We start from the raw sequence: 14,546 nt of genomic DNA, 5'->3' as shown, positions 1-14,546 counted from the left end.
GAGGCTCTGCCCAGACTACACATAAAAGCAGCAGTTTGGGGGGTACGTGGTGGCAGGTGACAGCTTGTCCTTGTGGAAGGGAGCATAGGACCTCTCTCCTTTCCCTCGCAGTTCACAGGCATGAGCCGGCAGGATGCGTTTCTAGCCTTGACTCAGCAAGCCCGGACGAAGAAGGTAGGTGGCGACGTGACGAGCAACAAGCTGAAGGACTGGCTTATCTCCAGACAGCGGTACTGGGGCACACCCATCCCCATGGTCCACTGCCCGGCCTGCGGCCCCGTGCCCGTGCCTCTGCAGGATTTGCCCGTGACCTTGCCCCGAGTTACGTCTTTCACCGGCAAGGGAGGCTCCCCGCTGGCCACGGCTTCAGACTGGGTGAACTGCGCCTGCCCTAGGTAAGGAACAGTGGTGGCACCCCCGGCCATGGTGGGGCCTGTGGCCCCCGGCACCCTGCTGGAGTTTCAGGCTCTCTGCTTCCTTCTTCCGGCGCTCCCACCAGACTGGAGAGAACACCCTGGGTCTTTCTGTCCACTCGCATCTTTACGAGAAACACTTGCCCACCGGTGGAAAGCTACACGTTTCCATCATGGCTTGTAAAGACCACTTTCTTCCGTTTCATATTCCAGAGAGCTTCCTGGAAAGAGAGAAAAACATTTTCTCCTCTCTGCCTTCGTTTTCCCACCTCGTCGCTAAGAACAGCGGAGATTTTTTCTGCACGCAGCAGAGCAGTAGCTCCAAGAGTGGGGGGCGGGGTGGAAGTAGGATTGTGTTTTACTGGTAGCTCACTGGTGTATCTCAGGTGATTTGGGGGATACCGTCCCTGCTGAGTAAACACCTAACCAATCCCAGGTCCACCATCTTCTTCCTTCTACGGAGAAGCCATTTTTTTCTCTGCCTTCTAGATCACGATGATGATGTTAAAATAATTGGGTCCTCTGCTGGTTCAGAGCTGAGTTACGAGGCTGGTAATCGGGTAACCCCAGTGCAGTTGAAAGGCCCAGACTGGGGAGTCAGACAATGGATTCATGTCATGGCCCTCCCCTTTAACGACCCGTGGGAACCTTGGGAAAGTCACATGACTTCTCTGAGCTTCCATTTTCTTATCGGAAACTGAAATAACCGCCTCGAAGGGCTGCTCAGAAGACTAGAATTAACACCCGCAATCCTGCACAGGGATGGCTAACAAACACCTAGTAAATGGAAGCGTTGCCACCATCCTCCCAGGTCCTCACCCAGGTGGTTCTAAGATTTGCGATGGGGCTTGTGGGTGGGAACAGAGGGAGCTCTGGGCCTTTTCCGGGTAGAATCATGGGCTCTAGGAGAAAATCGCACAACTTTATTAATGAGATGTGACAAAAGGGCTTCCCTGCCAGAGACTTTGGTGGCCTTTAGCACACCAGCTGAAGCAGCCCAGGGCCCCTCTGGTGGGGATAAGGCTTCTGCCCTGGCTGTGGATTCCTGGAGGGCAGAGCCCAGGTCATGGTGTTAGTTAAGGCTCCCTGGGTGATTCTAACGAGCATCTGGGACTGACAGGCACGGAACCAGCGTGGCCAGGCAGGGCTGCAGAGCCCAACAGATGTGGAGTCCTTGCTCCTGAGCTCCAAGACCTCGGGCAGATTTCTTAACCTCTCTGCATTTTACTTATCTGCAAAATGGGGACCTGAGTGGCTTCTACCTCGTAATCCCCAGGGATCCTGGGAGATTAAGGAGAGAAGAGATAAAGAGGTAAAGGAGAGAATTCTGGGGAAGCATTTGGCTCAGTGCCTGCATGCACTGTCCCTGTTCGTACCCTGGGAGCAAAGGACGACCATACTGTTGTCACTGTCACCGTCATCTATCCCTCCCACTTACCAAGCAGCCTGTGCCATGTAACCAGCTTTTAATGGCAGCAAAAAGATGTCTCTCAGTGGTCCTCAAGTCCCATGTGACCATTACAAAGAAAAGCAGCGTGGCAAGTCGTAGGCAGACAGACGTTACTCCTTTGATCAGTAGGACCCTGTATTGTCCTGCCTTGTCCACCGGCCCCAGTGATGAGGGAGAAGAAGTAACTTTTTTCTTGTAATTACTTCCCCCCAGTAGTGTCTGTTCTCTGACTGATGCTCTCCACATAAAAGGTACGGCTTTAATTTAGAGATGCGCTGTGGGGATCGGTGTCTTATAGCAGCCCTGGGTGGTAGGAAACAGGAGTCCCTCAGGCTCTCTCCCATCAACATCTGCCCCCCCGCGGGGACCACCACTGCTCCCAGGGGGAGGCCCCTTTGAGTCTCAGGGGCCCCTGCCAGATCTGGGGCTCCTGTGTCTCCGTTCGGCCGCTTCTATTCAACAAGCAGGAGGTGGGGTGAGGTGGCTCTTTCCTTCCGTACGATTTGTAAAGCCAGCCTGAACTGCCTTACAGATGCAAGATATAAATGCAGGCCTTCTTTTATTTTTAAGTTAAAAGCAGACCCTTGCCCTTGTTGCAGAATTAGCAGATTCATCGGTTCCTCTTGGGGCTCCTCGTGTCCCTCCTCAGAATCTCCAAGAACCCCCAAGGACTGGGACTGCCAAAAAGGGCAGCATTTAGAAGGGCGCTTGTTCCCTCATCCAGGCCTCAAGAGGGAAAACCTGGAGTCAGAACTGTGCTCTCCAGCTTGTTCCCACTGCCACAAAGGGCCCCTGTCACCTGTGAGTAGCTGCTAGTAGCTGGTTCGATGTGTCCACCTCTGCTCCAGGCCTTTGGGTGTCTTCAGGGGGGCTGGGCCCCTCCTGGGCAAGGCTTGACTAAGGGTACCCTCTCTTGGGCTCCTAGAAGTTGTGGGTTTTTTTGTACCTGGTTCTTGACGTCCCATGGGCCCATCACCCTGGGCGCGTGCTTCAGAACCGAGTCATCAGCAGGGCCCTCGTCCTCCCCAGGCATCCCCTTCCTGAGGATGAGGGTCACTTGTTCTTTTCAGCCCTTCACACACCAGGGATCTCGCTTCACTTGCTTTCTGGAACAGTAGGGCTCCCTTCACCCTTCTGTATCCCATCCTCTGGCGGTGGGCGCGTTGGAGGGGAGCTCCTGAGTTGTGGTGTTTGACAATTTCTGTAGTATACCTGCTTCCACCAAGGACTAGTTTCAGGCTGCGAACTTGACATCACTTGCCACGGAGTTGGGAAGAGGTGCGAAGTGTTGATTCTTAGGACCGGTGCGAGTTGGCTCCAGCACGCCACGGCCCCCAAGGTGACCTCTCTTCCAAGGGTCCCTCTAGAGGGTTTTGATGTGTGCACCCCCAGCCCTCGCAGAGATAGAGAAAACCCAAATTCATTCTTCAGCACAATGTCTCTGTTTGGTTTTCACCTTCTCCTCATAAATTGATTGGCTTCATGGGTGTCACAAAGTAGGCACTGGCTGAAGGCGATCTTGACATGCCTGAAATAGAAGTGAACGGGCAAAAGAGACACTCCTGGCTTATCCACTTAGGTTGTTTGATTTTCTACCAGGTAAAATTCAGACAGCTGGAGAATAAGATTTTTCATGGCTGAAGATTGAAATTTTTATTTGTAAATTTCCTTAAAACGTCCTGTACTCAAGATTACGAAAGGAGAGCATCCTCTGAATTACTGATCCGTGATGAGGCATTGTTCTTGTGACATGCTAAATGGATACTAAATTGTCATCGCTTTCTCAAAAGCCGGTGGAATACTGCGTTAAAATTTAAAAAGAAACCAGTTGATGAACTTCCTTTATTTCTTAGGTGCAGGGGTGCCGCCAAGAGAGAGACGGACACCATGGACACGTTTGTCGATTCTGCCTGGTACTACTTCAGATACACCGACCCGCAGAATACTCAGAGGTAAAGCCTTTCTGCGTCCTTAGAGTGTCTGTCCATTGTGCAAGGAGCAGACAACAAAATGGAATTATATATGTAAGAGATTTACTGGGGGCAGCGCCCGCAAGGGTGGGGAAGGGAGGGAGTGGGAATTGGTGGGGGGAGCCCTGAGACCGCCATACTGTCCCCACACCTGAGAAGCAAGTAGGGGAAGGAAGTAAGGTTGGGTTGGAAGGGTCTTGGACCACAGTGCAGCTCTGGGAATGTCTCAGCTGGGCGATGGGAAGCCCCAAGCAAAGCTTGTCTGGTAGAGAGTCCCAAGTCTGGCAGAGTGCCTCTGCGTTGGTCCCCTCCCTTTGGGATAGTAGGGGCTGGCAGGGACACTGAGGACTTCCAAAGGCACAGTAGCTGGGAGCCGCTGGTCAGCCATGCCCCTTGAAACAGGCCCTCCAAAGGGAGTGCATCAGATTATTAAATTAGATGCTTCACGGCCAAGCAAATCCCAAGTGCAAGAGAAATTAAAAACAACAACAACAACAACAACAACAAGGAAGAAAATGCCATTGCCTTAATACCCTTTGTGGCCCTGTGGTGAACTTCATTTATGGGCTTATAAAGATGTAATGCTGTTTACTTAATAGACACAAATGATGGGAGGGAAGGAGGTAGGGTGCACAGAGGGAGCAAGGAAGCATTGCCTCTTGTCACATACACACAGTAATTTCTAAAATTGATAAATCAATAAAGAGTATAACTGCCTGAAGAAACAGTTACAAAATTCCGAGTGGCCAAGGTCGGGGGAGGAGGGTGGGAGATGCTCTTGAAGGCCGAGGCTGGGACCAGTGTAGAAACAATAAAGCTCTCAGCACAATCTGAGTTTTCAGCTTCGGGCAGGTTTCTTAGACAAAGGTAAATAGCAAATGAGGGAAAGAGGGGCTGTAGGGAGAGGGGGCGAAGAGAATGTGCAAAAGAAAGCAGTCGCAGAGCTCAGGAAAACCAAAAAGGCAGCCACGTGCTTCAAAGACCTTGCTAGACCTTGCTCGTTGGCTCTCATCCGTAGGAAAACCATTGCCCCCAAACCCCGAAGTCCACATGTGAAAATGCCCCCCCTTTTTTCTTCAGTGGTTGTAAACTAATACATTTCCCGTGAGATGGACGCTCCTGCCCCTTCCACCCCCTCCAGAGTCCCGCCCTACAGGGCTGTGATTTCTGTCATTCAAGTCATCCAGGAGTGAGGGGACCCTGAGTACATGGTGCGGGCAAAGGCAGGATGCACGGGATCTGCTGTGGCTCCGAAGAGGGGCCCCTTCTCTGACTGTTCCTTCTAGAAGGGGCTGTTGGTGCCTTCTCTTCGGGAACAGCTGCTCAGAATGCCAAGGCAATCAGGTCCTACCTGTCAGAGCGCTTCAGCGGAAAATCCTCTCACAGATGTTGGAGGCTTTAACCAGTGATGGACTCTGAACCCAGAGAGAGACAGCCTTGAATCTGGGAATGCCATGCTCCCCATCTTTGGCCTCATAAAATGCAGCTGCAAGTTTTGGCACCAGCTCGCGTGCTCCCTTAGCTGGGTTCCCCGGTAAACCATGGATCCAAGCAATAGCTACTTTCAACACTGAAATGCACCCCACACTTGTTTTCAAGATGAGCACCCCCCGCCCTTGACCTCCCTTTCTTTTCTGTCCCTTGGATTAGTCTTTGGATTTTTCTGAAGAACTATTATTTACAAAGGGGAAAAAAAAATTGTCTTAATGTTACCAGAATTCTGGCCTGGGGAGTGGGGACTAGCAAGGTGCGCTAAGATGCAAATGCGGGCCGGTTGGCCACGCCCACCTGCTGCCCAAGCTTGAGCCACAGGGAGCTGGACAAAAAAAATGCCTTGATGGGGCGCCTGGGTGGCTCAGTGGGTTAAGCCTCTGCCTTCAGCTCAGGTCATGATCTCAGGGTCCTAGGATCAAGCCCTGCATCGAGCTCTCTGCTCAGCAGGGAGCCTGCTTCCCCCTCTCTCTCTCTCCCTGCCTCTGCCTACTTGTGATCTCTGTCTGTCAAATAAATAAATAAATAAAATCTTTTAAAAAAAATGTCTTGAGGTGTCGGGAAGAGAGTTTACAAATATTTGAGACCACAGAGTACCGGTCCTCCAAAGGCAGAGATTTACTTCATGGAATGCTCTCTAGGAAGCACATTCTCAGCAGTTCTGCTCCCCTCCCCACAGCACGTGCGTGTACACACACACACACAAACACATACACTCTTCTGCACACCTCCAGACTCCCTCTCAAGACTCCCAGGCAGAGAATAGAGGGCAGTGGTATTTCCTTTACTCCCCAGCACCCATGAGCACCAGGGAGTCCGAGGAAGCCTTCCTTGTAGGATTTCTGTCACTGACAGTGCCTACTGATGAGAGGGAGATGTTGGGTGAGTGTGTCTGTTACCCTCAATGCGTTCCTTGCATGCCGGAGAACGTATTCAGGCCCTTGCTGACTATCTGTGTTTTAAGGCTGCTTTGAAAAATAAGCTGGAATTTGTTTTAAAATGAATATTTAGTGGCTGCCTGTTAATCTCGTTTGCAAAGGCCATTTTGCCCCCTGTTGGTAAGAACTACCCGAATCCCAGTCTGCCCTGAATCCCAGTCTGCCGGAGGGCGAATCCCAGTCTGCCCTGAATCCCAGTCTGCCCTGAATCCCAGTCTGCCCTGAATCCCAGTCTGCCGGAGGGCGGGCAAAGCTAAAACAGAAATGCAGAGATTGAAATGCCTGTCTTACAGAAATAACCTTTCTCACGGAAATAACCTTTTTCATGCTGCCGCCGTGTTTTCCTTTTGTCCTCCTTTTACTCGAAAATCACATTTGTTGAATTGTCAGTAACGGCTCCTGAAACAGTTTTTACAAATTCCCTGTGATTTCATGCCCACCTGACTTTTTTCCACTTTATTATATCAACTTTTCTTTTACTGTATTTTAAAAAGACAAATCACTGTTCTTCTCGGGCATCATTTGTCTCGGGGCACATACAAGCAGTACTAGGTCTAGTGTATGCTCTTGCGGCAGAGCGGGTTTATAAATGACGACCATTTCTCTCTCTCTCATAGCCCTTTTAACGCAGCGCTGGCGGATTACTGGCTGCCTGTGGATTTGTACATCGGAGGGAAGGAACACGCCGTCATGCATTTGTTCTACGCGAGGTTCTTTAGCCATTTCTGCCACGATCAAAAAATGGTCAAACACAGGTGAGCACTTAAATACCGCTCGGCCGAAGAATTCAGTCCCATGAGCGACAGCTTCGAGCAGGTGTCCGCTCTTTCAGAGCAAGGTCAGCACGTGTAGGGGAAGACTTCACTTTTTCAAGTGTCCTTGAGTGGTCACTGTTTCTGCTACTTAATCATAGTTCCAGCGTCTGATCATCGCAGGCTCACATGGACTCTTGCCTTCAGCTCTCATCTCTTTAGCCGAGTTAATTAATTGGGATTTTGACTTCCGGGGCAGGGAGAAGCAGCTTGTAATGTTGTAGGGCTTCTTATAGTTTCTCATTTGAGGTCGTGTTTATCCGGCCATGCTAGGCAGGCTCTTTAAGCCTGGCAGTCCTGCCTTGATAGCTCACTCTGCTAAAAGTAGGTAATGGGGGCGCCTGGGTGGCTCCATTGTTAAGTGTCTGCCTTCGGCTTGGGTCGTGATCCCGGGGTCTTAGGATCGAGCCCTGCGTTGGGCTCCCTGCTCAGTGGGAAGACTGCTTCTCCCTCCCCCACTTCCCCTGCTTGTGTTCCCTCTCTCACTGTCTCTCTCTCTGTCAAGTAAATAAATAAAATTTTAAAGATTTTAAAAATTAAAAAAAAATAAAATAGGTAATAGATTAAAGCTGGGGAATCACACGGTAAACCCATTGATAAATGTTCTTCCTATTGGCCTGTAACCTGTTCCCCATGACTGTCAGAAAGGTGTCTGTGTGCGCTTTTATCCCATGAAATACACCATATATATACATATATATGTATATATATGTATTTAATGTCTTACACGATTTAAAGAATAAAGTGAACATCCCTGTACCCCCTTCTCAGTTTAAGAAATAGAGTATTACAGGTTCCTTAGAATACCCAGGGTCCCCATCCAGTCACACCATCTCCCTACCCGCTGCCCCTTCCCCAGCCAACCCCTATGCTGAAGTCCCAAACTATTAATTTTCATATAAATTTATCACCTCTCTGTATTTTTAAACAGTACATATTATTTGGTTTTCTTGTGTCTGATCTTCACGTAAGTGGAATCGTATTTTGCGTACTCCTCTTGCTTTCCTCACTCGGTGTTTTGGGGGGTTCAGCCATATCGGTGCATAGAGTTAGGTTTTGTTCCTGGTTCACTGCTATAAGTGGAAATGTCTAGTGCGGAACTTGGTTTCTGTGTCCACGGCACCGTTAATGCTCGTTGGAGTGTTTTGTACGGTGATGACCCAAACTGTATGAACGTTCTTGTCCATGTTTCCCAACACGTGTCAGCCCATGTCCGGGGCAGGTACCTAAGAATGGGACCGCTGAACTGTAAGATGTGTAAGATGTGCACGTGTTCAGCTTTGCTAAGGAACACCCAGCCTGTTTTCAGATGACTTCTATAACCTACACTTGTCGGGGCGGCCAGGTGGCTCAGGTCTTGATCTCAGGATCAAGCCCCACGTTGGCCTTCATTTTGGGCATGGAGCCTGCTTTAAAAAAAAAAACAGCAAAAACAAAAACAAAAAAACATACGCTCGTACCAACAGAGTTCCCCTCCCTGCACGTCCTCAGCATTTCAACTTTGCTTATGGAATGCATCCATTTGGGAAGTATGTTTGAATTGAAAGACACTGCTCACTTCATGATGCTTAGCATGTATTTAAAATGTTTAGGTGATGAAGTTCTAGAACGTAGGTGAGGTTCGGTGGGGTGAGGTCCGGAGCTGATGGCTAAGAAAGAATTCTTAAGATGTCTCTGGTGCAAAAGATGGTTTATTAAACCCCGGTACAGGACCCGCAGGCAGGTAGAGATGCTGCCCTGATATCCCGAGGACTGGCTGGTTATATACACAGGAGTTGGGTAGGTGAGGACAAAGGGGGTGTTCAGAAGGGCTGTCACCGTCAAGAAGACTGTCAGGATACTGGAGGTCTGGTTATCGTCAAGCCAAGGCTGTTTTTACCTCTAAGGAGGCCCTAGCATGAAGACAGTTGGGAGTTTCCTGGTGGAATGTCACATTCCTCCTATCAAGTGTCCTTGCCAATGAGCTTTAGGTTTAGAAGAAATTTAGCTTTGTTTGTACTTTCTTTCATCTCAGGCTCCTTCAGTTTTATGGAGGGGAGGGCAGTGTTAGGGCTTTAGGAACTGAGTTATTTGTCTCTGGAAGTTGGGCTGTTGATAAGATAGCTTCTTTGTTGTTATCACTAGGGCATTTGTGAACCAAGGGAGACGCCCATCTTGCAGAATTGTGATCTCTGCAAGTTAACTATTTGTTTTTCTTTTGGGCAGCAGGAATGTCACACATATTACGGAGGGGAGCGGGTGGAGGGGGCGTGCAAGGTGCCAGCTTTTGCTTTGTCCTCAGCCAGCCTCCTGCTCCCTCATCATAGGGACCTCTGTGTTTTCTCTTCCATTAAACCCCTGTTGGTATCCTTCACTGTTCTTTTCTAGGTTGTCATATGTTGATTGTAGGAATTTTTTTTTAAGATTTTATTTATTGATTTGACAGAGATCACAAGTAGGCAGAGAGACAGGCAGAGAAAGAGGAAGGGAAGCAGGCTCCCCACCGAGCAGAGAGCCCTATGTGGGGCTCGACCCCATGACCCTGAGACCGTGACCTGAGCCGAAGGCAGAGGCTTTAACCCACTGAGCCACCCAGGTGCCCCAATAGTAGGAATTTTTGAAATATTCTGGATGCTAATCCTTTCCCAGCTCTACATATTGCAGATATGTTTCCCAGTTCTTAGTTTCTCTTATTTTTATGGTGTCTTTTGATGAGCAGAAACTCTTAATGCAGTAAATTTCAGTAATCTTTTCCTGCCTGGCCGTTGCTTCCAGTGTCTCGGTCCCGCTACTGGGCCAGTCCGTGCATTTCCTCGTTGAGCTTTAGTGCTCTCTCCGTCACAGTCAGGTTTTCATGTATACGCAAGGGCCTCTCTATAGGATCTGCATTCTGTCCATTGGCCTATTTGCTCTTTACTATGATCATTCTTTACTGGCTTTCCTATTCTAGTTTTACAAGTCTCACTGCCCGGTAAGGGTAGTCCTTCCTCTTTGTCCGTTTTCATTAGGTATATCTTGGCTATGATTGGACCTTCGTCCTTCCATGTGACCTTCAGATTCAGCTGTCACATTCCCCAAAAATATCTTTTTTTAAAGATTTTATTTATTTAGGTGTGCCTGGGTGGCTCAGTCGGTTAGGCGTCTGCCTTTGGCTCAGATCATGATCCTGGAGTCCCTGGATCGAGTCCCACATCGGGCTCCCTGCTTAGCAGGCCGTCTGCTTCCCCCTCTGACCCTCCTCTTGTCGTGCTTCTCTCTCACTCTCTTGCTCTCTCTCTCTCTCAAATAAATAAATAAATAAAACATTTATTTAAAAAAATATTTTTAAAAAATATTTTTACTATTTTTTAAATAAAAAAATACTTATTTAAAAATATTTTTTTAAATATTTTATTTATTTATTTGAGAGAGAGAGAGAGCAAGAGAGTGAGGGAGAGTGATAGAGAGAGAGCATGAGCAGGGGCAAAGAGCAGAGCCAGAAGGAGAAGCAGACTGCCTGCTGAGCAGGGAGCCCGAGGCGGGGTTCGATCCCAGGACTATGAGAACTTGACCTAAGCAAAAGGCAGATGCTTAACCGACCGAGCCACCCAGGTGCCCCCTCCCTGCATCCCACATTCAGGCCTGCTCCCTCTCTCTGTGCATGCACGCATGCGTTAAAGGTCTACTGTACAGAGAATGCATTTAGTTTACAAATTAAATGCTTAAAATAATTTTCTTCTCATAAGTCCCAGAGACCTTCATGTGTAAAAATAAACTGATCTACATCAGAAGAACAATGAACACATTAACAGCATTCATCTTCAGTCAAAATGTTTGTGCGTTGGGTTAAAGAATTTACCTTTGTGCTTGCATTTCTTCTCTGTGGAAACTTTTTTACTGCACCAGATAAAAATTACCCCTGATGATGGGAATTATGTCCTATTGCTGTGATAGGATCGTGGACCTTGTCCATTCTCAGTGAATATTTGTTTAAATAAATTTAGTTTAACTCCTTGATATAAACATATAAAAGTTTATGACTTTTGGGGCGCCTGGCTGGCTCAGTCAGTGGAGCGTGTGACTCTTGATCTCAGGGTCGTGAGTTTAAGCCCCACATTAGGCGTAGAGCCTACTTTTAAAAAGTGGGGGGGGAGAGAAAGTTCATGTTTTTCATGTTCATGTTGTTCCCCTTGGGATAGAGAGAAAAGACAACACAGGAAATGTTTTCTTCTAGGTCTAGAAACAAAGAACCGTAAGTGATTTCTGGCTCCGGGGCACCTTTCTCCAGCTTTGTATCCAGTTATTTGTAGGAGCAATGAATGAAACAATAAATGATACATTGACTAGCTATTTTAAAATAGAAGACAAGCCCTGGCTACTTTTAGGACTCCTGTACAGTGGTTTTAAAACTATTTGAGAAGGAAAAAAGTTTGCAGCATTCTGATGTAATTGTAGAGGACGGTTTTGGGTATGACTTTGTATCTGTTCAAATGAATCTCTAATTTGCTGAGCTTCCAAGCTCAGCAGTATTTTGTGTGTATTTTTAAAAATTCTTTACAAGACAGTAGGGTTCAGGACGCCCAGGTGACTCAGTCATTTGGGCATCTGCCTTCAGCTCAGGTCGTGATTCTTGGGTCCTGGTCAGCCTCCCCGCTCGATGGGGAGCCTGCTTCTCCCTCTGCCTACTGCTTCCCCTGCTTGTGCTCGCTCTCTTTCACTCTCTCTCTCTGACAAATAAATAAATAAAATCTTAAAAAAAAAAAAAGACATTAAGATTCTATGCCATGGCCTCTCCCCTGTCCCCAAAAAGGGAGAGATGTATTTTAAGTACTCAAAATCTGACCTTGAAGAAGGTGAGGGAAGTCCTCTTCCTCTGTGTCTCAGCACAGTTGTCAGGGTCACTCCCATGATCACATCAGGGCAGGGGCAGCCTCTGGAAGCGGTCTCTGAGCATGCCCTCCTCAGCAGAACTGTCCTGGGAAGGCGGTCAGCCACAAATGAAATGACAGTCGCCCACTTCATGCGAGAACTCAGAATTCGCCAGTCAGAATTTTTGAAGGCCTCCCAGTCACTTTTCAAGCTGGCCTAGGAGGAAAAATGGAGACCTGTCGGCCACATGTGTATTTATTTCTCTTTGTTAGTTGTTTTTTTTGGCACTCGTCTAAATCACGGTTTGACATCTGTTTCTCTACTGCTTTTGGTTAACATCGTCGGTCCAGGAGGGATCTCAGACTCTAGCCACTCCCTTCTGCTGACCTATGAGGCCAAGGGGTTCCCTGTCCAGATGTGAAGTACATGAGGATGGGACGGTGGCCTCGAGCTCCCCAGCAGGAACTACTGCTTTTATTTTATTTTATTTTATTTTATTTTTTGAAGATTTTATTTATTTATTTGAGAGACAGCAAGCACACATGTGTGCATGAGCAGGGGGAGGGGCGAAAGGAGGGGGAGAAGCAAACTCCCCACTGAGCAGGGAGCCCCATGTGGGGCTCGATCCCATGACCCCGAGATCATGACCTGAGCTGAAGGCAGACGCTTAACCCACTGAGCCACCCAGGCGCCCCTAGAACTACTACTTAACACCATGGCCAAGAGATTGAGAAATGAAAGCAGAAGGGAGTGGCCCTTATACTCTTCCCTGTTTTCCAAATGAGTCCTGGCCGTCTTCTCACACTTGCGCACTTGGATCTGAACTTGGAGCTTTTCTTAGATCTCTTGACTCATTGCAAGAAGCAAGTCTTGGAGGCAGACGCACCCCCTACCCCATGCCCGCCCTGCACCAGGCAGCCCGGTGCTGTTGCTGGAAATACCAGGTTAATGATCAAGCCAGCATTGATGTCGGCAGGAAATTTGCAAAAGAGGGTATACCAATGACCAAGAATCATGCTCTCCATATTGCCCTCACCAATAGTCAAAGAAATACTAAACAACAATGAGGTGTCATTTTCCATCCAACCAAGAGGCCGGGACGAACAGCGTCTCATACACTGCAGGAAGGCAGTTTGGAACAACCATTAGGAAAAGCAGTTTGACAATACAGAGTGGGAGCCTTAATAATATCCACACTTTTGGACACGCTAATTGCACATCTAGAAATCCAAGCCTAAGGAAATAACCAGAATGCAGACTTGGGCACCAAACTGTTCGCGTATTATTTCAAGTAGCTAAAAGTTTGGGTACAACCTGAGGGCCCCGAAAGTCTGAGAAAGAGCAAACAAAGTCGAGCCCATCTGTACGAAGGATTCTTATACAACTCTGTAAAGGTTGATTATACGGAATGTTTAATAACAAGAGGAAATGGTTCTGAAGTGCTTAGAACTGAAAAAAAAAAAAAAGCGAGATACAAAATCATAAATGTGGTTGGATTGCCTGTACCTTTAGATACACAGGCACATACATACTCCTAGCACAAAGCAAGAGAAGAGGCTAGAAGAAATTACGCCAACGTGTTCACACCAGTTTTCTCTGGATGAGGAGCTAATCGATGATGTTATTATTTTTATTTCCTATGCCCTTCTGATTCTTTCCCAGATTTTTTTTACAATGATTATGTAACTTTATAATAGGAAAAAAAAAAAAAACAGTCCTTGAAGGTCTGTGTTTGGAAGCGGGGAAATACGTGAAGCCTCCTAGTTTGATTCTGGGGGAGGGGAAGGCAGCCGTCAGCCCCCAGGCTCGGAGCAGCAGGGCCGGCTCTTCGCTCTTCGGTGAGGGATAGGTTCATCTCCACTGAACTACAATCAGGAAGCTTGCTGCTCTTCAGACAGCTCTGGGGAGACACTGCGTTCCCTGAGCTGACCTTCTCCCCGTGGTTTGCTAGCCACAGAGAGCAGTGGCGCCTTGCTGACCTTGGAGAGCTCCTGGGGCTCCCTTCCTGTTTCTCAGATCACATCAGAGCTTGGCAGGCAAGGGGGCGAGGGGGCGAGAAGGAGAAGAGAGGCTTTACTTGGTTCTCAGCATATTCATCAGGGCTCCTCCCATGGTGCTGGCTGGCTGCTAATAGAAACGGAGAATTTTACGAATGGGCCATGGCTTAGTACTTAGAAACTGGCTGATGATGTGAGCCTGACAGCCCCCCAGGCACAGGGCGAGGAAGAAGAGGAAGTTCGCAAACTGAGCCTTGAAAAGTCCACACTGGAGATTATTTTCAGAAATCCCAGGGCTTTCTGTTCTCTTCTTGCCATAGCTACATGGGAGGCTCCTGACCAGGTCGGGACCATGGGCAGCAGGCTGTCTAGGAGCTCCTGAGTAGGTAAAATGTCATCGGCAGTGACCAGTTAGGGCTCTGATGAATCTGAGCTTCTTTTAGCCATGTTACTTGTATGCAGTGAGGTTTCACAAGGGCGCTTAAAATAGCCTTTCATTCTATGTTCTGAAGTTCCTTGTTTATCCTAATAGTTGCTGACCCTGCTCACCCCACCCTTTCTCCTGCCTTCCCTCCCTCTCTTCTTTTCTTCCGTCTTTGGTGGGACAGAGGTGGCTTTCAGTGACTGGCGGGTGTCAATGGTTATAAT

The 14,546-nt window shown here is 48.2% G+C and overlaps 1 protein-coding gene across 3 annotated transcripts in view; it reads left to right on the top strand.

Moving 5' to 3' along the window:
• Window positions 1–14,546, top strand: part of LARS2 (leucyl-tRNA synthetase 2, mitochondrial) — a 151,527-nt gene that overhangs the window by 102,218 nt on the left and 34,763 nt on the right. For all 3 annotated transcript variants that reach the window (XM_047695976.1, XM_047695984.1, XM_047695991.1), the window contains exons 12-14: window positions 112–395; window positions 3,717–3,815; window positions 6,880–7,017. In XM_047695976.1, the coding sequence (XP_047551932.1) occupies window positions 112–395; window positions 3,717–3,815; window positions 6,880–7,017 (521 nt within the window). The remainder of the gene's footprint in view (window positions 1–111; window positions 396–3,716; window positions 3,816–6,879; window positions 7,018–14,546) is intronic.

This window comes from Lutra lutra, chromosome 1 (assembly GCF_902655055.1).
Source record: "Lutra lutra chromosome 1, mLutLut1.2, whole genome shotgun sequence".
Taxonomy (NCBI): domain Eukaryota; kingdom Metazoa; phylum Chordata; class Mammalia; order Carnivora; family Mustelidae; genus Lutra; species Lutra lutra.
Note: the sequence above shows the minus strand (reverse complement) of the source record. Positions and strands in the feature narration are given on the sequence as shown.